We start from the raw sequence: 23,750 nt of genomic DNA on the forward strand, positions 1-23,750 counted from the left end.
TTTCAATCTTTTTCAAAGCGTCTATTATCGTTAAAAAATTATTAGAAGTAATATTCAAATTATTATTACTTATATTGTTGCTTAAAAAAATTATAAAGACATATATCTATATTATTAGAAAATTTACATAATGTTAAAAAGATGATTATGCACAATATAAACAACTATTTATAGCAAGAATATGATTAAGTATAATTGATTTCTACTATTATCGCGACTATTATCGACGCTGATTCCAAGTACTGACGTCAGTAATTATCGAACAAAATAATTAAATACAATTATTCATTATTAATATTAATTATTTGCTCGACTTGTAAAAAAAGAGGTCGCAACAGGAGTTATTATGTAAAAATCAATTACGATTGATAATACTTTAGATCTCGTTATTGGTAATAAACGCGGGAGATTGTTTTCTCGCAACAATATCATATTTGAACAATAGTAAATTGATCATTAAAGGCATTAGATACTTCTGATTAATCAATACTAAAAAAACATGTGTGTGTGTGTTTGTGTGTGTGTCACGCATTCATAATTAAATTGTAGTAATGTTCGTTCTTGTATTCAAACAGCCATTCGAATACATTTAAATATTTCAATAACAATCATTAGATTTCTCAGTTCCTACTCAAGTTTTTATTGCATTTTATTATTACTATCGTTCTACAATCAAGGTATTTATTATAATGTTTCATCTTTTGCGCATACATGCAATCATGACATCACATAAAAACTGGAAACCTATAAAAAGTAAATCATTACGATAAATGCCGTATAAAATGTCATTAAAATGTAAATAATCTGTAGTACATTTTTAAAATCGTCATAATAAAGTATCATACAAAACAACTCAGAAGATTAATATGTATTTTTGCATTTTTTTCTTTTAATAAACTAATCATGTAATGTTTATTATATTAAATAACTCGCATTTTAAATCGAATCGAATGTAAGATGTAAGATTTACATGGAAAAATATTACGTGTAAGAAATGTTTTTAATTTAATATAAAAAAATACTAGTTTAATAAAATATCAAATCTAAAATTTAAAAAAATATTATTTAGAAAATATTAACGTAAAAAATATTAACGTAAAAAGATGATATGATTGGGTTCATTAAAAGAAAATATTAACGTAAAAAATATTAACGTAAAAAGATGATATGATTGGGTTCATTAATGATATCTATTTTGCCAATTTTTATTGCTATTTACGCGTTTAATTTTTTTTATTTTTATTTTTTTTTTAGTGTTGGATCTGTTATTCTCACTTATTCGAAGGAACGCGCGAATATACGTCTTCTGCGTGACGACGATGGCTTCTTACTGGCCGAGAAGAGCGTGTCTGTATGCCATAGTTGCGTGAACAGCTGGCTAATTTGCTCAATTAGTTTAATTTATTCCCGGTACTTACTTACTGACTCTTTTTCTTTTTCTCAATCGGCCCGCGCGTATTTACCTCTCGCTCCGTCTTACAGTTCTTCATCCCTTGTTGACTCCGGGGGCACGCACACTCGCGCGCCTTTACACGATCTTATTATTTTCCTCGCAACGTGAAAGTACAACGCTTTAACGTTAACCCGATACTTTTCATTATACTTGCAAATTCGTCACCGTCCGCGAATCGGCGATTCATCATCGACGGCCAGGAATTATCCGCGACAATCCGCACGCGATGAGAACCACTGTTCCACCGGAGGAATGACATGCCTGTCGTAATTTCTCGCTATGGCGTTAATAATTTTCAGGAATCCCTGAACCTGTATCGAGAGACCTTGCGTTCTTCCTCTCGCTAGCTGCGGCGAGATGACCGGCTTTGCGAAGCTGCGTCCCTTTTCAATCGCGAGATCCATAGAGGTGTCAATTGCTTTCAGGGCCGTAACGAAGGGAGATTACGCGTGTTGGTTTATGAAAATATTTCAGAGAATTAGGCTTATTCAGTCGCGATGTCTTTTTGCCACTCAAAAGACACGAAGTCGAAAAGATTTCTAAGTGTATTGAATGGAATTGCGCGGGAGAATTTGTTTTGATTTTCAATATTAAATATTTCATTAATTTTTGTATTTTAAATTAAATGAATTTTTACGTTTGTTAAAATTAATTTAGCTTAACAAAAATAAGAATTTTTTATTATATATATTTATATCAATTTCTAATATGAAATGATTAAACTTATTCGATTTCGACTAAAAAAATAATTGGCGCTAAGTTCGATACATATAATCTATCACCAAATATATATTAGGAATCTGTTTATAAGCAAGGTAAGAAACGACTTTAGTGAACACAAATTTAGTGCCACAAATTTCTGTTCGCTCATCCTAACGCGCGAAAATTAGATTGTCGGGCAATTCAGTCGCCGCTTGTCCGTCAGCTGTCATTAATATGCATGACAAATACATCGTCGTGGAGAATGAAGTGCGATTTTTTTCAACGCTGAACGCTTTGCCCGTGCGCATCAACGCGCAAAAATTAGGATACATGACCTATCATTGGTGATCATTAATAATTCATGAAATACGCGGTATCGTTTGAGGATAGAGGACGCCTTCTTTACGCAGAGACGTTAAAGACAGTGGCTCATATTTATAACGCACATTTAACGCTAAACGATAACATTGAATAAAATCTTCATATAATAAGTAACAGGTAAATTAAAAAAAACTAAAATATTGTGCGTAACATCCCATATACACATTAATTATGTAAAAGGTTAAATTAGATTAAGAATAGCGCTCGATCCCGGATGATTGCGGAGCACCATGAATTTAATCGCATTTATGCGGGTTGCTATAAATAGAAATATTGCGTTGCTTATCACATATTGAGGAAAGGTTCATGCAAATGTATGCTTCGATGCAGCTATTTTATGCTAATTCGAATCTTAAACAGTGCTAATGTCCAAAGCAAAATATGCTCGATATATTCGTTCGCTTTACGAGATTAAAAGATATTTTATTTTGTTTTCGACTAAAAATCAAAACATTTATACACGAAAATATCTCCGCGACGCGTCCATTTAAGAAACGCTAATTCTCGAGCAAACAAATTCTCAGCTCTCGATTTGACTATTAATCGAGTATACGATTTTTTTGCACGGTTCGATGAATAATGAACGTTCCGTCTCGCAGACTTGTTTGCCGATGAAACCTGTCGGTCGCATGAATAACAGATTGCTATTAGGCAAAGTGATTATCGGTTGTTGCAGCGTCGACGATTAATTATTTTTACGATCTCCTCGAGTGTGACGAGATAATCGACAAGTCGCGAACTTCTGCTACGCGTAAGGAAGTTCTTGCGCAAGTAAAACTTAAGTTACGGATAAAAATATCATTTTTTTTTAGTTCGACGTCTGTCTTTTGAAAAAGATACACGCGAGACATTGCGTTTCCCCGAATCGATTTCGCAGCAAGTTCGGCAATCGACAGACAAATGGAATAAATCCGCTTGACGTGTGCGTTTTTATTCATGAGCTTGGAGTTTCTTTTAAACTCCAAGCCGTTTGGATTCTTTTCTTCTGGCACAAGAGAGATTTTTTCATCAAAATAAACAGTACGTATATATATTTGTTTCGTTTTCATGTTAATCATTTCCATACAAGATATTTATTTATTGATTAATATCATAAAACGAGTTTTTGCTTTAATAAAATTAATTTAATAAAATTAATTTTAGACAATAAATGTTTATAGATTGAACTTTGTGTGTGTGGGTAAAATATAAAGATTGCGTATATTTGTTTAAATTATTCAAAATTATAGAATTATTAGAAATAAAGAATTTCGTTGATGTGTCCGAAATGATTCGCTAGCTTCACACATTAAGCTTTTATTAATAAAGTCTGTTAAAATAAATCAAAGTAATATTTATTTATACGTCTGCATAACTCTAACATTAAATAATTAATTAAAATTATTTCTTTTTCCCCTTTTCGTTTTTCTGAATCTAGATATTTTATTTTACAAATTAAAATAATAATGATAAAATACATTAAAAAAATAAAATTTCAAGATAATATTGATATATGAATTATGCATAAAATATTTTATTAGATATAAATGTGCCTTGCCTTGACTTTTATCTCCTATCTTTGGCATTTAGTTGTTTTTATATCAAGTTTTCAATTATAGTCACTAAGTTTGAAGAAGTTCAAAGAACGATTCGCTCGAGGAAGTATCTATACATGGCATGTCGAAGGCGCGGGAGAATCTTGTTTGTCGGCCAAAGAAAGAAAGAGGAAAAGATTGAAGCGGAGAAGCAGAAGAAACGAACATAGCCGGCGTTCGTGTAATTAATGCGGCACGATTAAGCACGAAACGACTAGGTTCCGGCGGCGACGTGCTTGCGTTTTGTTTTAAAAGCCGAGAGTCGGAGATGTTTAGCGCCCTGCTGGGGGCAATCCTGCTCGCCGTGGGGGGTCCTGGCACCCGAGAGCCCCTTCCCCATTTTTACCCTAACGATGCCAGGGGTCTCTAATCTCTTGTGTGTCTAGGTGAGATTCCAAGACGAGCGGGCGGCACACGCGGAACGCGTATGTTTGCCTCTCTCTCGAATGATAAAAATCGAAATATAAATATCGGGGATGTAATCGATTATTGCGCAACCGTAAATCTTGCGTTTCAATTTGCAGTAGATTTGCTCCTTTGCAGAATGATTGATTTATATATTGTTAGGAGTGCGACGTCTAATTCGAATTGTCAAATCTATTAATTACGTGATATATCACACACATTATACACTTAGGTTACGTTCCAAAACGCAAGTAACCGAGGAAAATTTTACTCGATGGCTGATTCGAACCAATCGGAAACGCTTAAAAGAGTTTCGGAATATATAATATATAAAGAGAGAGAGAGAGAGTAAAAGAAGAAAAATGTTGATATTTTATTGCTGTTGAATAATGTACAGCAATTAATAATCATTTCGGATCGATAAATATGAACATAAATCTTGATAAATTTTAAGAGGAAACTTATCCTCAATCTCGCTCTTATAATTGTTAATAATACTAAACGTGTTACTTTAAAGCGAATCCGAGATCTATATATGAAGACGGAATTTGAGACCGAGTAAACCGATCGAAATCATTTTCTCGATACCGAGCTACCAGAATAGAGATCGGCGGATCCTTCTCACGGGATGCACTCATAGTCGCCGTCCCGTCGGTGAGCCAATGATCGAGTCCGATCGTCAAATCGCAGAGTCATCGGGACACACGTTTATCCTCGTCCGCGCGATGACGAGGCCGCACCGTGACGAACCGTATTGGGAGTGTCTACATCTCTCGGCGGTACTTTTGATTCCCAAACTCGTAATGTTGTCGAGAACCGAAGCCGACTATATGAAACACGTAGCCGTTCGATTCGGGAATCCCGCGAATGTCGATGGAAAATGAGGCAAATCTCTCTCCTACATGGGAAACACAAGCGAGCCATGTAAAGTCTCGTCTATTACGCAACCCTGTGATCGATGAAGAGAATGAAAAGGAGAGACATCATTTTCTAGTATCACTATCCACGTTCTTTCTACGTGACACGTTATTTGATTCTTCTGCCTCGAGATGCGAAAGTCTCAGAGAATATATATATATATATATATATATATATATATATATATATATATTCCTCTTTAATAACAATAAATAAGAATAAAAAAATTTAAAAACTATATAAAATATAATTTTTATATAAAAAAACATTCTTGATTGATACAAAATAATTTGCATATGTGTAATAATAATAATTACTTCATCTTGATTTATTCTCAAAGACTAATGAATATTATTAAAAAAAAAAGTAACTAATCAAAAGACGAATGTGATTAAAAAATACAGTATAAATATATGAAAATATATCAAAAAATATGAATAGCTGTAAAGAGATGAAATTCGTGTAATAAACGATGTGAATTGAAATTTAATCCATATTTAAATTCGCATTCAGAGAACGAAAAAACTTTATAAAAGGTAGAGAACGGTTCGCAAATTACCCGACGAGAAATACTCGTAAGTATCTCGCACTCTTCAAGCGGTAACACGAAACATCTCTCTGCGGAAATAATCACCGGAAACGATAAAAGATCCCGGATAGTTTTCAGGATAGACAGTTGCTTCTTGAAAAGTTCTACTCGAACATGTGACGTAACGAGCCGCGCGTTTGTACTTTAGAATACGATCGTATTCTACACGACGGAAACACGATGGTACAAAAATGCCGCTGGAATCACGGCAGATGCTCGCGCGCGGAGAGATTGGATAAGTTGAATTGTTGTTGTCCTAAATCGCTCGTCATTGCGACCTGTCACGAGACATTTCTCCCTTTCCGCTCCACGACTTGATATTAAAACGAAATCGGCGATACGTTATTTGCGTTCGGTTGAACCCGCGCACGGCATAAAATCGACCTAACAACCAGAGATAGGATGGTAAACACAGCGGGAAAAAGAAGAAAGAGGAAAGAGATGCGAGACTGACGAAGGAATGAAAAGGAGCGAACTTCCGCTGAACTGATTAGATGCTCGGGTCTCTTCGGAGAAGTCTCGCTGTGGAATGAAATGGAATGGAATGCGCTGGAATCTGGCGAACGCGCATCACGAACGGTTTGTTCGCGATCAATTTTCCAATTAAACGAGTATCAAAATTAGATCTTGTTAGGTTTTACGCTCTAATTTTCGCTTTGTTCGCATAATTTTGCGAATACATATGTAAGTTGTAAGAACAAACCGATAATATTTTTTGCATTATGCACAGTAAAACGATTTGTAGAAATATTTAATAATATATTTAATATTAATATTTAACATTTGGGTATTTTCTTGTTATTTTCATAATATTTTAGAAAAAAATGTTTTATGTCACACTGAAATAATCATAACAATTGATACGTCAAAGTTTTAAATTTTTTCAGATTCATAATTTATATTAATATTCCTCATAATTTATATCAATATATTAACTGAATATTGAATATTATATATTATAAATAAAACGATTGCCATTTGAATGATAATTATAAAAACTAAAAAAGCTAAAAGCTCTCATGTATATATAGGAATATTAATATGATATTATTTTAAATACTTCTGTATTCTGTCAGAAACTAAAAATAGGCCAAGCGCGATTGCTAACGTAACGGTTTTATAACCGATATTTTGTTAATTTTCGAGCAGGAACGTAAAATTCAGGTAAAAGGACCAACAAGGACGAAAGAGGAAGCAAAGAGAAAGGAAGGTAGAAAGAAAGATGCAGAGAAATCTGCCTCGCAGCAATGTTCGGTTTGGTAATCGACGTTTTTTTTAATGATACGCTACTCTTTACCTTCCCTAAAAAGGGAAGAATGCGTTACTGTAACCGGAATTCGAACTCTCACGGATCGTTTCGATAACTTCCAAGGAAGAAAATATCTATCTACTACTTTCCTGACCTGGAATTGAAATTAGAAGAATGCTTTGCTTGAGTTATTATCGACAATCTATATTTTCACTATTTGATCGCTGCGATAGTTCGAAGATCACGTTAGATAGACTCATAATAAAGAACTGTCAATATAGAATGCCATTAAATAGATAACAAATATAAATATTATTCGATTCTTACCAAAAAATGAGGAATATTTCGCCTGAATATTATACCTAAATAAAATTAATTCTTCTCTTTTACACAAGCTGATAAATTTATAAAAAATGTATCTTAAATACTGCAAGTATAACAAATAAAAATAAAATACTAATTATCTCCATTTGAAATTTTAATAATATTTTGTCATAAATATTTGAAAACTGTCTATATTAACTACATTAATTGTCTATACTGTCTATATAGAAAACTTTCCTAACTCTGAAAAATGTCTAGTGTATGTTTTTCACGTTTTTAAAAAATATTTATACGACGCAGCGCGGTGAAAAAATTAATCGATAAAAAAATACTCGTTCATTATGATCGAATGGTCGTCCGCAGATAAGCAGCAGACGACTAATATCGGTTTCGCCATTCGAAATATCGATTGCGCAACACGAAGGATTCCGAAGGCCGCGAAAGGAATCCTTCCGGGCCCCGGCGTTATCGTCGCGGGCCTACCAACAATAAGAGCCTTCCACGAACGACACAGCGCCTAATCAGACCGCTCGTTCATCATGTGTTCCAGGTCTGGTTCCAGAACCGACGGGCCAAGTGGCGTAAACAGGAGAAGGTCGGGCCCCAGGCGCATCCCTATACGCCGTATCCACCACCGTCGGCGGTCGTGGCGCCGACCTTGCCGAACTCCTTCGCCCACCTGGTCACCTTTCCACACAGGAAGCCCTTCGACGCCTTTCGCTACCCGCCGCTGGGTCACGGCCCGGTCCTCCCCGGTAGTTACGCCGCTCATCCCTTTCATCGGGCTCCGCCGCCGTTGCTACCGCCCGGTATGCCCCTGCCGTACACGTCCGCGGCATCGTTTCAAACTCTGCTGGCGAATATATCGGCGCAGCGGCCGAAACTGATGTGTGGCTCGCCACCCCCGCCGCCGCTGTCCGCCCCCGCGATTGTCCTGCCGCATCCCCCGGTGGCGCCGCTGCCCCCGCCGACGGCCACCTCGCCGCAAAGTTCGCCCACGGGCAGCGTGGGTCTGCAGGATATCGACAGGAGGACTAACAGCATCGTCTCCCTCAGACAGAGGGCTCGCGAGTACGAGCAACAGCTGGAGAGATCGCTTAAGAACGGCGATCTTATAAGTTGAAACGTTGCGAACTGAATAGGGAGTCAGTGAACGCGAGTCCGTCTTAAGGTGATTTTGGACGGTCGCGAATCGGCGACAGGTTTTATACAAAGAATGTCGGTAGATTGAGTCGATATACTAATGGGATTTTCTTGGTGACATTCAAATCAGAATTTGTTGATCCGGATGAAATATCAAAACACATGTTTCTAACCGAATGTTATATACAAATAAATCAACGGCAAATGCGATATTTAATTATTGTATATACAATTTTTTAAATCACATATTCTCTATTATGTATAATGTCACGTTGATTAGATCCTGCTTCGAATATTTATCCGATCAATCTGTTATCGATTGTCGCGATGAGCTTAACATATACGATCATGATTTCGTGACAAATAAAGACTATAATCATATTGATAAGCAACGAACTGTATATAGCAAATATGTTAAGCACGTTTGTTGATCGAAGCAATTTTTTTATCATCGAAGAAATTATATGGATCGTGAAAAGCATGTGATAATTTTCATTATTCCATCAGAGAAATCTATTGTCGAAACTATAATATTTTAACGTTTTTTTTTTCAATTTTATAAAATAGAAATGTGATAGAATTTTGCGAAAATATTGTTATAATCGAAATTTTTAAGCATACAACATCTTCTTGTTCATGTGATGAAAATCAAAATTAATTTCTTTAAATCAATTGGAATCAAATGATTATTTGCTTAATATTCAAAGTGCATTTAACTTTGAATATTAAGCAAATAATCATTTGCTTAATATTCAAAGACTTTTAATCGGCTTAATATTCAAAGACTTAATCGGCTTAATATTCAAAGACTTTTAATCGGTTTTTATAATTTCACGCAGGTCATGTCAATCGATTTCAGAATAATCAAAACAAAATTTATAAAAAGGTAAACAAATATAATTGGAATTATCTTTTCTTTTAAACTGATATTGAAGTTCGAGACAATGATATCGTTTACTTATAGAAAACATTTATCATGATACAATAAAATCAGTTTCTTTTTATTCATCACTTACCATTATTCATGACATCATAATTATAACGCGAAACCGATAATGGGGAACACGTGCAGCATGAATAAAAGGAAGAAAGAATAAAATTACCGTTACTCTCATGTATATACACTCTACTGTATATAGTTTACAATATTCCGTTTGCGCGAGGGAATTAATAGAGATGCGCAAATCGAGAGTCTCGCAGAGGCGCGTATATCACTTGAATCTGTTTCACACGCATCGAAAGGTAAGTTTTTCTAATTAGCTTGCATAATCAGTAATCACGTCAGCTTCTATTAAGGCTAGTATATGTATATTGTATGATGAATTTATATCAAGAACGCGCGCTCTAAGTGTTTAGCGTGGAAAAAAAATTTTTCACAAAGCTATTAGATAAACTTGTTGCGGGACAAATTTGTGAAATATTAGCCTAACGCAATTATATGCTGGTCGTTAAATGTATGTGAAACAGATTTTAATCTTAGCAGGATCAAGTTTCGAGCTGTGAGATGATCGATCAGATCAAGATCAATTTTATCTTATCGGAAGATCAATGAATACATATGTGATTTGCACACATTAAAAAATATGTCAGATTATTACACTCACTTAAACTTGAGAATAAACAAAAAACATATCTGCATGTATATTAGAGTTTATAAATTTACTCGGAAAATTTGCAAAAAAGATATATAAAATTTATGAAAATATAAACGGAAAATATATAAAGGACAATTAGATATTTACAGGTAATTAAAGCTGTTTTGCAGCTGCTTTTTGATTCTGCTAGGATTAACTAAGAGTATGAACTGTCATTTTCTTCTCGTTAGAAAACGACAGCGGCTCTCTCGTGATTCCAAAGTGATCCTTATCGATCCTAAATCGATCATCGAAAAATATCCGTCCACTTGGAGATTATCGACATCACGACGGTAAAGTTGAGAGTTTAGAGACTATTTGACTGGAAGAAAAAAAATGGGCAATATATTTTCGCTCGAAAATATCCAAATAGACACACAATCTTTTCCGTCGTGATCGAAATAATTTCCTATATTGCTGCTGATTACGCTGATCAGGGATTGCGTAAAGCGTGTAGTTTTATTTACTTTTACATGACGCATTATATATATTTAGATAACGAGAGGAAAGAAAGATACTATTTATATAGAAATCTATATATAACTTTATATATTTACTATTAAGATATTCTACGCTATTGCTATAGATTTTACAAGTGCATAAGCCTAGCGCATAAGCCTGTAAATAATTGTAAACAATCCGCATGTCATTTTTAACAACGACTTGCAATTACCTGTCCCGTTTGCATAATGTACAACGAACGACACGTACGCGTAGCCATATCGATAACCCGGCTACTTTTCGACGGCGTTTTTTCACTTTCAATTTCTTCGTCAAGAGATTCTCGGCACGCCTTTGATCTCGTTCAATTTAAGCGACAACCGTAACAATCGTCGACTGTGACGATGTGTCGAGAGCGATAAACCTTTTTTCGCGAATTACGATCGAGATCGATGTTGAGATTGAAAAGACACCGTTATCACACAAGCTCCACCTTATTTCTCAATTCGAAACAGTCGCGTGCATTGTGTACTTAATCTTAATATTACCTCCCTTAATATTACTATCCATTTGCAATGAATAAATGACTACAATAAGACAAACACGTTTTTTTACTAAGCGACTCCCTGTCATCAAAGATTAATTTGATAAGTTTATAATTTTATAATTTTTCTCTCTTGAATTTTTTCCGTTTTTAGATTCTATAATAAAAGCATCAATTTTACTTTAGCGAAAATTTTCTTAAGATTCTAATTAAAAGGATGTTCGCTGATTGGTTCTGTTACAATTAATCATTTCTATTAGAGAATCAAATATATGTATAAAACAAAAAACATAAATTAGGATATTTAGAAATAAAATTAATCACATTGATACAATATACTCGACTGTCGAATCAAAAATAAAAATCTTTTTTTGCGTGTAAATTTGACTATTCAAAAATTACAGGAATTTAATCCTTGTTTCAGTGCCGTCATCTTGCCGCAAGGAGATGTATGCGACGGATAGCGGTATTAATTTACGGGCTCGTCAGCTTTTCGAAAAATACTCCATTAACTCGCACATACATTAAGTGCTCCTTCTCCTTGAAGGGCCGTGCTCGAGGAGCCTCCCGAGACTGACTTACGGCGAGTAATTCGCGACTGGACACGCCCGGCCGACGAGTTATTTAAATATTTTACAGTTTAATGGAGTCTCGAGCCCCATTAACGGGCGTCAGCTAATTAGTAACGTATCCTGGAGTGTAACCGCGTGCGAGCATCCTCTTGAGGAGGCCCACTAACGATCGATCGATAAATCGAACGTTCGCCGACAAATCGACTAGCCGATCAGGCCTGACGTGTAGCAACGAATTTAAAACATTTTAGGTCGTTCGAGATAAAACGCATATTTTCGATTCTTGATAAATGACGTAAAAGAGATTACTCGCTCAATTTAAATTATTACTTTCGCAGGATTTTACATAATTCATGATTTAAGTACCAGGAGACACGTAAAATCTTCCGCAATAAGAAAGTAATGTCAAATTTCGTTAAAGAATTTAATTAAAATGAGAAATTTCGATTTTTTGTCTATTAAAAAGTCAATCTCATAAATATAAACCCATCTCATGCGGACAGAATTGCTATAAAATCAAGATATAAATAAACGTCAAATGATAGCACCGTTAAATTCGATGAGAATTAAACGCGGGATGGATTTTAAAGTCACAAAATTCAATTAAAAAAGACAATAGTATTTCGCGTTTCAATTTTCTTTCCTCTAAAACTGTTAAAGCGAGTTTCCGCCGATCGGCATTTTAAATTCTCTCGCGAGATTTCATTAGATGCGATAGTAAATTTGCCGTAAAATCGTGATATTATAGCAGCGGTTGATTGAGAAATGGTATTAGGAATCGGACGTTAATGCTTGGAATTATGGGGCCGCTTTTATCTCGATATATCAAGGCTATTTTACGAGCGCGTCGTATGTACCTGAAACATTATTATGTGCTTTGCGATAATCTTAAATGAGTATCGAACTGCACGCTTAAATTACATATTTCGATTCTCTACATCGCTCGTATATATCGTAATTGCGATTGCACCAAGATACGTAAATGGAATGAAAGATTTCCTCTGATTATTATATATTATTTATGTATTATACATATACATAGAATGCCTTTGTTAAAAAAATAATAGCAAATAGAAACGAGGACTGTTTCTTACAGGATAGATGAAATATAATTACGTTACATAATTTGACTTGATAAAATTTCATTTAGGTTCTCCGAGTTTCTTTCTACGCCTAATTTGTTAATTCAAAGCTATATTAATCGTACAGTCTTACTCGAGGGATATTTTTTCGTTATAATAAAAGAGGAGTAATTTATCACCTTGAAAACAATCTCCGAATGTAAGCCGATAGAAAAGCCGACTTGGATCGATGCGCGGCTCATAAACGATGGTAGCTGCCGATTCATTTCGCGATGTGGATGGTTATTAGGTGGCTAGAGCCGGTGTAAAACGTCGCCGTAATCACCGGTTACTAACTAACTGGCCGAACCCCCGATCCCTGCGCATCCAGCATCCCTTCGCGATATGTGCACGCGCATATGTACGCGATTCGCCGATCGCCCCAGGCACCGTCGATACTGTTTACACCGTAGTAATTTGCTAATGGCCAGGCCGACACGATGAATTCGGGATCGGGTTAGCTGCGTGTTCTGCATACCGATCGACGAGCGGCGGGATCGACGACGCGGCCCGAGTGATCGAGGATCGATCACGCAGGAGGAAGAGGGGACACGCCCCCGACGATCGATCTTGCCGTTCCGTTCGCGTATTACCGATCTATTCCGGACCGTAATTTGCGTCGATTATCCTTTCGTTTACCGTGGCCGCTTATCGCTCCGGCCGATTTTTCGATGATAACCGAAGTGATGAAGGCAATGGGCTCGTATCTATTTACGTCACCGCTCGTTTCTTCTTTTGGAATACGATATCTTGAAAATGCGCGTACAACTTGGCTTGTCGAACAGGTGCTATGTATTTCGATAAACTTTCGAGCGATAAAAATCGTACGATTAAAAATCTTAACGTTTGCTAGATAAGAAGCTATTTTCTGTTTTATTTCAAAATTGTGATTAGACATTTAGAATAGTATCTTTTTTAATGTAACATAATCTCCCGTTAAGTGAAGACAATTTGCACAGCGATTTGCACAGCGATTCACGATGACGTCAAAACGAGATCGATCTCTTCAAGGTACTACGTTAATCCGGAATCGAGCATTCAACGTTTCAGGAGCAACGCTTCATTTAAATGCTGCTCGTTTTTCTCTCTTTCTCTCTCTCTACCTCTCGCTCTCTCTTTCTCTTTCATATCCTCGCGCGCAGCACGCGCAAGGCTTTATCCGGTTAACAATCCCTAATTATGGGGTTCCTCGTAACTAACTCGGTTAACGTGGAAGGTCCCCCTTACAACCTCCCCCTCCCCCTCCTCCCTGCGAGCCGCTCAGTACTCGCCTATCATCGCGATGGATGCAGATTAACCGGTCGTCCAAGATCTCTCTCGTAGCCTTCACTTTAACTTCCCGGCACCGGCTTCCTTCGTTCAACGGCATTCGATTTCGCGTATCCTGCCACGCCACCTCTCAGAATGGACCGCCAAGTTTTAATAACTCGTTACAAAATTTGTTAAACCGAGGCGAATATCAGGTATAAGCATTGCCACAGGGCAAAGAAGATTCGATTTTACAAAAATTCTTAATATTGAAGAGGTGACGTATGATCTTAAAAATTTTCTCTTTATCATATAAGCTTTTTTAATATAAAAAAAGAGTTATTTTAAATTTATCTCGCATTTATTGTAAATTTATCTCGTATTTATTGTAAATATCTTTGTAAATCGCGAAGGAGAGCGGTTATAAAAAAAAATAAATTTGCAGAAGCAATCATGATTTACTATCTTTTATAAATTGTGTGTCATTCTCTCTCTATTGTAGATTTAAAATAATGATACATAATTTGATTATTGCAGGAAAAATAGAAATCAATTTTTGCATAAATTAAAATAGTATTAATTATATTATTTTTTAAATTAATAATGAAATTATATTTTATAATAAAATAAAAAATTTAATCATTTTATGCACTATGGTTAAGTCCTTGTGATTATCAAATTAAAAATATAAAAAAATTCAATTCTCGAATAAATTCGTGTAGTTTTTGGATATTTTAAAGAACGTTCATAATTTGAAAAAAAATTATTAATATTAAAATTAGTATAAAAAGACGCATATGTACGATCTATTATTAGATTGTTTTTATTTTTCAAGTTTTTAACTTTAAAATAAGAAAGAATGACACATATTGTTTATTTATGTAATAATAATTATTTTAGATTTTTTAGAGATATCTATTCTGAAAATATCTATTCGAAAATCGAATTGATATTGAATATACATATCAATCTTTTCCATTAAATTAAAATTTGGATAAAATTGGATATAGCACACCCAATTTTTTACTTTAACAATATTTTCATTAACACTCGCAGTTCGGCGTAATCATTTATACAAATTTCAAATAAAAATTTACATAAAATATAAGATTTGATAATATCAAATTATCCAATTGATAATTTAAACATACTGTTGCTTTTATAGATTCCAGATTTTTCACTTTGGAAAAGATTATAAAACTCATTCTACACGCATAATTATATTATGCGCACACGGGTGTTTTCATACATGTATAAATTCATACGCTTTAAGAGTCATCAGACGCGTTTCTCGACGTATCCACAAACACATGCGCATCTCTACCGAATTCTCCGGCCGCTTATCTCGTAATAAGACCCAACGCCTTCCCCTGCTTCGAGATCCAGAAGAAGACAAAATTGACGATGGGGTCGGAGGCATAGGGGGGGAAGAAAAGACGAGAGAGAAGGAAAGAGAGAAAGAAAGAGAAAGCGAGGGAAGGAGGGAGGGAGGCAGAGAAGCCGAAGACTCCGAGATGAGGGATGTACGGCGTGACGGTCTAATTGAGGCCCTCTTGATTGCATTTACACCGCCGCGCGGCCTCCCGTATATCCCCGGGTGTATCCACGCGGAATATCCACCTTCCCCGATGGATCCGCGCATAGAGAGACCACTCGTTTCCTTCTTCCTCACCCTTGTTCTTCCTCGCCTCCACCCTTCGCCCGTCCTCGTCCTTATCCCTTCTCCAGCCCCTCTCATCGCGGCTCGCATCGTTCTGTACCTTCCATTTGTACTTGGTAACATTGCTCTCGCGCCGTCTCTTTCAATCTTTACCTCTCTTCTTCCCCCTTTTCTCGCTCTCTTTCTCTCTTCATCATTCCTTCCCGAGGAACTTGGAAGGATCGTTTCTCCTCTTTCACAAGAAGCAAACCGCGCTGCGCCATTATATAAATGCGCTCATCGACATCGTCGCTCGCTTCGAAACCTTGAGAGAAGACGGGACGAGCGAACAAGAGAGAGAAAGAGAGAGAGAGAGAGAGAGAGAGAGAGAGAGAGAGAGAGAGAGAGAGAGAGGGAGGAATCAAACGATAGAAGAGAGAAGCCGTATCATAGAGATAATTTGTCCACCTGCGCGTGTAACAATCTCACCTGATCTGTCCGCTATCTCACGATCTCTCTCCTCCTCTGTCCTTCTCCGCTGCTCTCCTTCGTCGCAATCATAAACTGCCTCTATCCAATTTGCACCATAAGCGGAAACCGTCGTACTTCTGGAATGAGAAGAGGTACTTATATCGGAGCTCTTTTTCTAATGGACGACTGTCGCATCACCGTTAATTCTTCCATTGCTTCGAACCGTTGGAAAATATAATCGATTAATAATCTTTACATAATTTGCGATCGAATAATATTAGATTTCTTAGAAATTCGAATTATATATATATATATATATATATATATATATATATATATATATACACTGAAAAAAAAATTTTGTTGAATATTGCCAAAAAAATATTCTGTTGTAGTAACTGTACATTGTTGTACTGAACTCTCTGTTTTGATGATTTGAATAAGCTTTTTTTACATCAACAAATTATTTCGGAATATTTTAGTTATATTTATTTGAACGTATCGGACAATATATTTAGTTGGGCAAAACAAATTTTGACTTTTTCAACCAAGTTTTTTTTTCAGTGTATAAACTAAAGTTATTGTATAAATAATAATAATTAATAATAATAATAATAATAACTAATAATAATAACTAGCTCATACAGCACGGAATATTGTAGCAATATTATTAATATTGTTGTAACATTGCAGCAATATTGCAATATTACTGAAATATTCTGTGCTGTATGGGAAGTTATTGTGTGAGTTATTGAATAATTATTGTATAATTTTAATCGGTAATGAATTAAAAATGAATTTTTTTTCCTTTAGCACACTCACCGATTCGTGATATATGTACGATTCTAAAGATCCATGAAGAAAGGGGCAAGGTTCTCTTTGCTTAACGGTCGACTGCCATTGCCCCGCTCCGTCCACTTCTTTGTTTCCACATTTAACCACTCGTGGATACGAATTAACGCAATACGATAACCCCCGTGATTTTATACGTTACTCCCGACATTCCGCACTCCCGAAGACACGTATCGGACGAATAAATCGCGCGAGAAACACGGCAATCGCTCCCCGAATCGTGCGATGCATCCGACATCCGTCTACGCGCGAAGAAAACTTGAGTTATCTCAAGAAAAATTTGAATTACGTCACGATGCAACGCCGATAGCTGATAGGTGGATAGACAGCGTCGTCTAGTTCACTTGACTCGCGATACTAGGGGTACCAACTGAGTGACTCCGCGTACTTGGAGTTTTTTTTTGTACAAAATTGCCTCATACATTTGTGAAAGTTTTCGTAAATTACAATTATGAGAAGCAAACCTGTCAACTCGCTCAATTTTCACCATCTTCTTTTAATATTCGTAGAGTGAAAAAATGTTTGTGCTTCCTCTACTTCTGATAGAAAGAGAAAGAGTAAGACTGATCTTACATTTGTCGACAAATTATTTAAACACGTTGATTGGTTGGGTAGGAAATTACTAAAAAATTACTGTCCTGCAGCCAATCAATATGCTTAAAAAATTTGTCGTATGACAAATGTAATATTGACCTAATTATTACCCTCTCTTTTATCGCATTGATATATTCGCATAGAATGTAAGTAGTCTATGCTTCAGATATTTAAAATCGCAATCACTGTAGACATCGTTTATCGCGATTCGGAAATAACGACAAGGAAGCTTCCGAAATCCATCAGATTAATTGTAAATATTCATCGTTAAAAAGTGACGCGCAGCAGGTATGCACATATACTTTGTGTACATTTTACTTGCTATTTAATAATAATAAAGATATGCTAATAATAATAAAGATATCCTTAATTAGTCAATCATCCGTAACGTCAGTGACGAGTAGATGACAAGCCGCGTAAATTCGCGCGATAATTTGAGAAAAGACCAGAATGTCTCTCACGCCGCTAAAATTTACGAGACGAGAAGGTTTTACGGCTTAACGAGAATTCGATATCCGATCCGCCATCATTTTCGTAAATTACAATTCGCGGATTCAATCTGGCGGCGAGCAATTCGGTTATCTCGTTGCGCATCGACACCCTGTAAATTGCGCAAGAATTCAGGAACGACGGATGTGACGAGCATTTAACAGCGGACGTGACGAACATCTAGCGGCGGACGCGATAATTAAAAGAGCAACTAGCGGTATCGCGATTTAACGTACGACAGTGAACTTTTTCGCGCCTCTTTAATGAGGTCTCGTGTCCTCGGGGGACCGTCATTTTCGCGCAAATCACGGATTCGATCTTGAGTGTGATCTTTTTATCATGTGTTTATCGAGAGTGTGTCATCTTTTTATTGCATGTACATCAACACGTCATAAATCAGGAGTATGAAAATTCGGGAAGGTGCAAAAGTGAACCCAACTTAACCTAACTGAACATAACTTAACCTAGTGAGGATAATTAAAAGAGTGATTCAAGAAACTATGATATCATCGTTTTACGAGGATTCGTCTCCGACATTTTCAGAAATCATGGATTCGAGGGATTCTGGAGTTGTACTCGCGGTGCCAAGGTAAGCAAAAAAAATTGTTATTGGATCATAATATATCGTTACCGTCGTATTACTTTTCACCAATCATTCATCGCTCCCCTAAGGGCTATCATCGACACGTCGTAAATTGCGCGTAATGTTAACCCCCAGCTTTCTTTACGATCGTATTGATGAAGAGAGAGAATTTAATACGCTGTCGTGAATTTATCGATAGAATGTATCAATAATGTCAATGTACATCAAAACAGGCACGCGAGAAACGTGAATTATCTTTAATTATAAGCATTATGTTCATAAAACTTTCTCATCATTTTAATTAAAAAAATAAACACGTAAAGAAATTAATTTTTCTTTTGCATTTTTCTGCAATATTTATAGAGCATCATTTTTTCAAAACTCGAAGACAGCAATTTCATTCCGTCCATTTATAAAATTAGTCAGATTTCCTTGAAATAAATTTATATATCATGGATAAAATAAAGCTAACATTACTTTAGAGATAATTACAATAAAGAATTGTTCAATTTACACAAAAACCATGTTGAAAAAAGAGAGACACATTTCTCTTTTATAAATCTAGATAAAATATAATTCAAGGCGCGAGCTATATAAGTGAAATTAGATTATTCTTGTATTAAAAATTATGATTTGTAAATAGTAAATTAGTAAAATACAACAATAATAAATTATTTTCCAATACTTTAACAACATTTACGTGATTCGTAGTAATGTCTTTTTCGTACGTAACAGAAAGCACAAAGCATACGCGCGAAATTATTTTTCACAATCACGCGATAACATCGACGAGAGGCTATCAGATTTTTTTTACAATCATCCGATAATATTCCATTCCATTCCACTGATCGCGCTGATTGGTATATGGCCGCATTAATTCGCTTCGGAAAGAGGTTCGATTCAATTTGCGTGGATTCGCGCGCGCGCGCGCGGGACATTAATCGAAGAAGGAGGGGAGGAGGGAGGAGACCCGGATCGGGACTTTCGGGACCTGGACCCTTCGTTCGGTGCCCGTTGCTCCCCGGACATGGCATAAAACGCGCAAACGCCGTCATTAGTTACTGGCACGGTCGCGGAATGCCATCCGGTCGGAGCCTTATTAAGCCCATTACGTCTTAATTTATTTCCTCATTTAAAAAAAAGCGCGGGCACGGCCGCGTCGAGAGAGAGAGAGGGCCCCGGGGAAGTAATGATATAATTCCACCGAGGCGTCTCGCGTCATTTGCATTCGCGGCTGGTATCGGTGGATGCGCGCATCTTATTGTGGGTGTACTATATGTGTACACGCGATAAAGTTTTACATATGACACACACCGAGATAGAGATTCTTGACTTTTCCTTTCTTCCTCGGCGACGAACGCCCACGGATCCCTCTGATTCGGGAAGAATGGCGGCTTGGTCTTTATATATAAATTTGACTTTCGTTGCAGCTCGCTGCTTTAGCGAGCATTAAAATTTACCTTTGGGAAGGGAGAAGGGAAGGGACACTTTACCTCTCGCACTCGGCGTGTTTGTCATCGTGATATTAGTTGGCGCTGCATTATCTCACAGCCGAAATTTATGCGAAGGTTTCAAGTCAAATTGGATTTCCAAATGCATGAATAATTAATAGGATTTCATAATTTTATGTAAATTCGCGATATAAGACACAGGCGTACAATAAAGATGAATTGGATGATAAATTGCAGACGGGAATCGTAAAATCGCGAGATCAAATACAAAATATAATAATATTTTTATCGTATTCGATATAATGTATGCGCTTCCCAGAGATAAATTATTATGCACACAGGGAAGCTAATAGTAACGGGGATTAATATCGAAGAAATTGAATAAAAGGATAACCCTTTCTGAAATAACAGAACCGAGAGAGTCGACGGAATGCAAACACACCATTTTACGCAATCGCGCAGGAAAACATCCCCGCCTGCGGTGTCGTTCACACCTGCGGTTTACGCCCTCGGTGGGAAAGAGTGATTGCACCTTCTCCACCGCGAGGTTCCTTCCACACCGCGTCCTTGTTTGCAATTCGCCGCGTAGCGTTGCCGTTATTAGCCGTAAACCCGCAATCGCGATGGTAATTTGCGCGTTTGCCCGTCAGTGCCGCCTTGAGTAGAATTGCGGTGTCGCCTTACCTTACGTGATAATGCGCGACGTACCGTAAAAGCGTTCCTCACCGACGTCTTTCCACGCGCGCACATCCAACAATCGCGGTAATAACGTGAGAGAATCGGACATATGTCAGCGAGTCACCGCGAAGCGGACGCGTCCGAAATATCGTGTAAATATCGTGACAACGTTCGCGTCCGTCTCATTGATGACGCCGATCCTTTTTGTTTGATATTTATGTTAGAGGAATTGAATATTTAATTTATCAATGGAATATATTAGAGGAATTAAATATTTAATTTATTAATGGATATTTAATTTATTAATGGATTAATTAATTAAATTAAAAATCAATTAAACGCATTTCCCTTCGGTCTAAAGCGAGCAATCTTAAATAATACGGTAATTTATACGTCGAGTAAAACAATTTGATAATTTCCGTGTGATAAATCAATTTTTCTAAATAATCGTTGTCTCTATAATTTTATTGATTTTACGAGATTGCGATTTAGGATCGGTAGCAAAGGATTCGAGCGCAATATCATTTATATGATCGCTGCAAAGACTTAGCGACGATTGTTGTCGATATCGCGTAATATGATGCATCGTTCCGAGCTGGTCGAGATGTATTTTCAAGGTAAATGATTTCAAACTTCTTCAACGATTCAAAGTCATTCATCACGACGACGGCGAATGATTCGCGGCGCTCTCGAATCGGGAAGCCAGTCTAATTTGAACATTGTCCGCCAGTGGCTTCTTGAAATTAAGCGTCATTGTTTAAGAGTGAATTCATCTTGATTGTCGATGACTAATGTCTCGCGGCAGCCACGCTGAGTGCTGCGAGAATGGATCGAGGGTGTCCAGAAGTTGGGGGCCTGAAATGGCGGTTGGATAGTGAAAGAGAGAGAGAAAGGGGAGGGAAGAGGGGGGGGAGGGAAGGATGAGGAAGGGACGGAGGGCACCAAAGACGGCGGAGACGAAGAAGAAGTGCCCGCCGCCACGTGAGAGAACTCTTTAACGAGCATCATCAATAACACGTACCGACGTTGAGGAGAAGACGAAAAAAAAAAAAAAAAGAGCTCGGGGAGTCACGGACAGCGCGTCGCTCGCTATAGATACCGGTAAATGGTGTTAATTAGTAAATTTGATTTAAACCCAAATGGCGCGACCGGATAGGCGGACAAGTGTTGCGCGATGATGTACGATCTCTGCGAAATGTTCAGTCCGGGCTTCTTTGTGATCATCCTCTTTGACAGGGATTGAAAAGTTCGTGAGGGATAACATTATGCCACTATCTATTCGAGATTCTTCGCTCTCGTCGCTTCCCATAATAATAAATCTTTCTCTCTCTCTATCCATAAAGAAATTTCACTGCTCAAATCGAATTATCCTGATTTTAAGCAGAATATACAATTTTTTAAATCATATTTATCGGACTTTGTCAATCTCTCTCTTTCTCTCTTTTTCTCTGCGTGAAAAAATTAAATTTCTTCAGAGAAATTTCCTCTAATACGAAATTATTCTTGCATGCAATTATTTTAGCCTGATTTCGGAGGAGAGATGAATATTCATTTTCAGTTAATAAATATTCATTCTCATTATATATATCGCAAGATTTACAGATAAATTGAATTAAACACTAATTTCTCGAGTACCAGATCGTTAAAACACGTGTGCAAAGTTCAAAGTTTCACGGTACCATGTATTTTTAACATTGGTTCACCTGCAGAAAATTGAACTGCTGGTTTTATTCCGCCGTGATCTTTCGTGGGATGGGCTTGAATTTCGGTAATGACCCGTTTGCTACCGTAGGAGAAGGCGGAGGAATATGGATGAAGAAAAGGAGGAGAGGCGAAAGGGGAGAAGAAAGAAAGGGTTGAAGGATAAGAATGAAGGGAGGTAGGAGGAGAGAGAGAAGCTCGAGGAGATCAGCCTGGCACTTCGGCGGGGGCAGAGAGGCGAGGGTCCATTAATCGGAGGGCATTATCTCAATCACGTAAAACGGCAAAATTGCATTTACCTTTTTAAATGAATATTTGGCGGGAGACGCGCCGCGCTTACCGGCGCGTTGCAGCCGCCCGCTAAGTTAATTTACCGAAGAATGTCGGGTAACGCCCTGTTCAACCTACCAGCAGCTGGACAAGTATTGTCCCGCCCCTATGCAACCACAAGCGCGAGATACGTGTGGAGAAAAAAAGGATTTTGCGCGTATTATGGTTGACGGCAAATTCGCGGATCGAGATTCGCGTCATCTCGAAAATTCGCGCATAATTCTTGACTTTAATATTCGACGGTTATTTAGATTTGAAAATATTGGTGGCGCGAAAAAATGCGTTTTATAACAATAATTTGTAAAAAAAAGGGTGTTACAGTTTCTTAAATATCTAATAAGAGATTGCCAGTATTCATATTTAAAATTTTTTTCTCCACATTTCTCTAGAATTTCCGGAAGATATTATAATGAAAGTCTCATTTTAATCAAAGATATAATTTGACATAATCTGACATAATTTGAATTTAATATATTCTACATATTAGATTAATTGATTTAATATATTCTATATATTAAATCAATTAATCTAATATGTAGAATATATTAAATTCAAATTATGTCAGATTATGTCAAATATATATTAAATTAATTGATTTATATTATATATCTTTGACAAAGATATAATCTGACATAATTTGAATTTAATATATTCTACAAAAAAT

General features: G+C 36.7%; 1 protein-coding gene and 1 long non-coding RNA gene across 2 annotated transcripts in view; one reads left to right on the plus strand and one right to left on the minus strand.

The window, feature by feature from the left end:
- LOC105258981 (homeobox protein aristaless) overlaps positions 1–9,268 on the plus strand; it is a 113,721-nt gene extending 104,453 nt beyond the window's left edge. The window contains exon 4 of the mRNA XM_011270618.3: positions 8,146–9,268. Coding sequence (XP_011268920.1) covers positions 8,146–8,718 — 573 coding nt within the window. The 3' untranslated portion in view covers positions 8,719–9,268. The remainder of the gene's footprint in view (positions 1–8,145) is intronic.
- Positions 1–23,750, minus strand: part of LOC105258982 — a 136,395-nt gene that overhangs the window by 108,627 nt on the left and 4,018 nt on the right. Inside the window, exon 2 of the long non-coding RNA XR_889785.3 lies at positions 16,427–16,545. This is a non-coding gene — a long non-coding RNA (uncharacterized LOC105258982). The remainder of the gene's footprint in view (positions 1–16,426; positions 16,546–23,750) is intronic.

This window comes from Camponotus floridanus, unplaced genomic scaffold, assembly GCF_003227725.1.
Source record: "Camponotus floridanus strain SB8 unplaced genomic scaffold, Cflo_v7.5 scaffold12, whole genome shotgun sequence".
NCBI lineage: Eukaryota > Metazoa > Arthropoda > Insecta > Hymenoptera > Formicidae > Camponotus > Camponotus floridanus.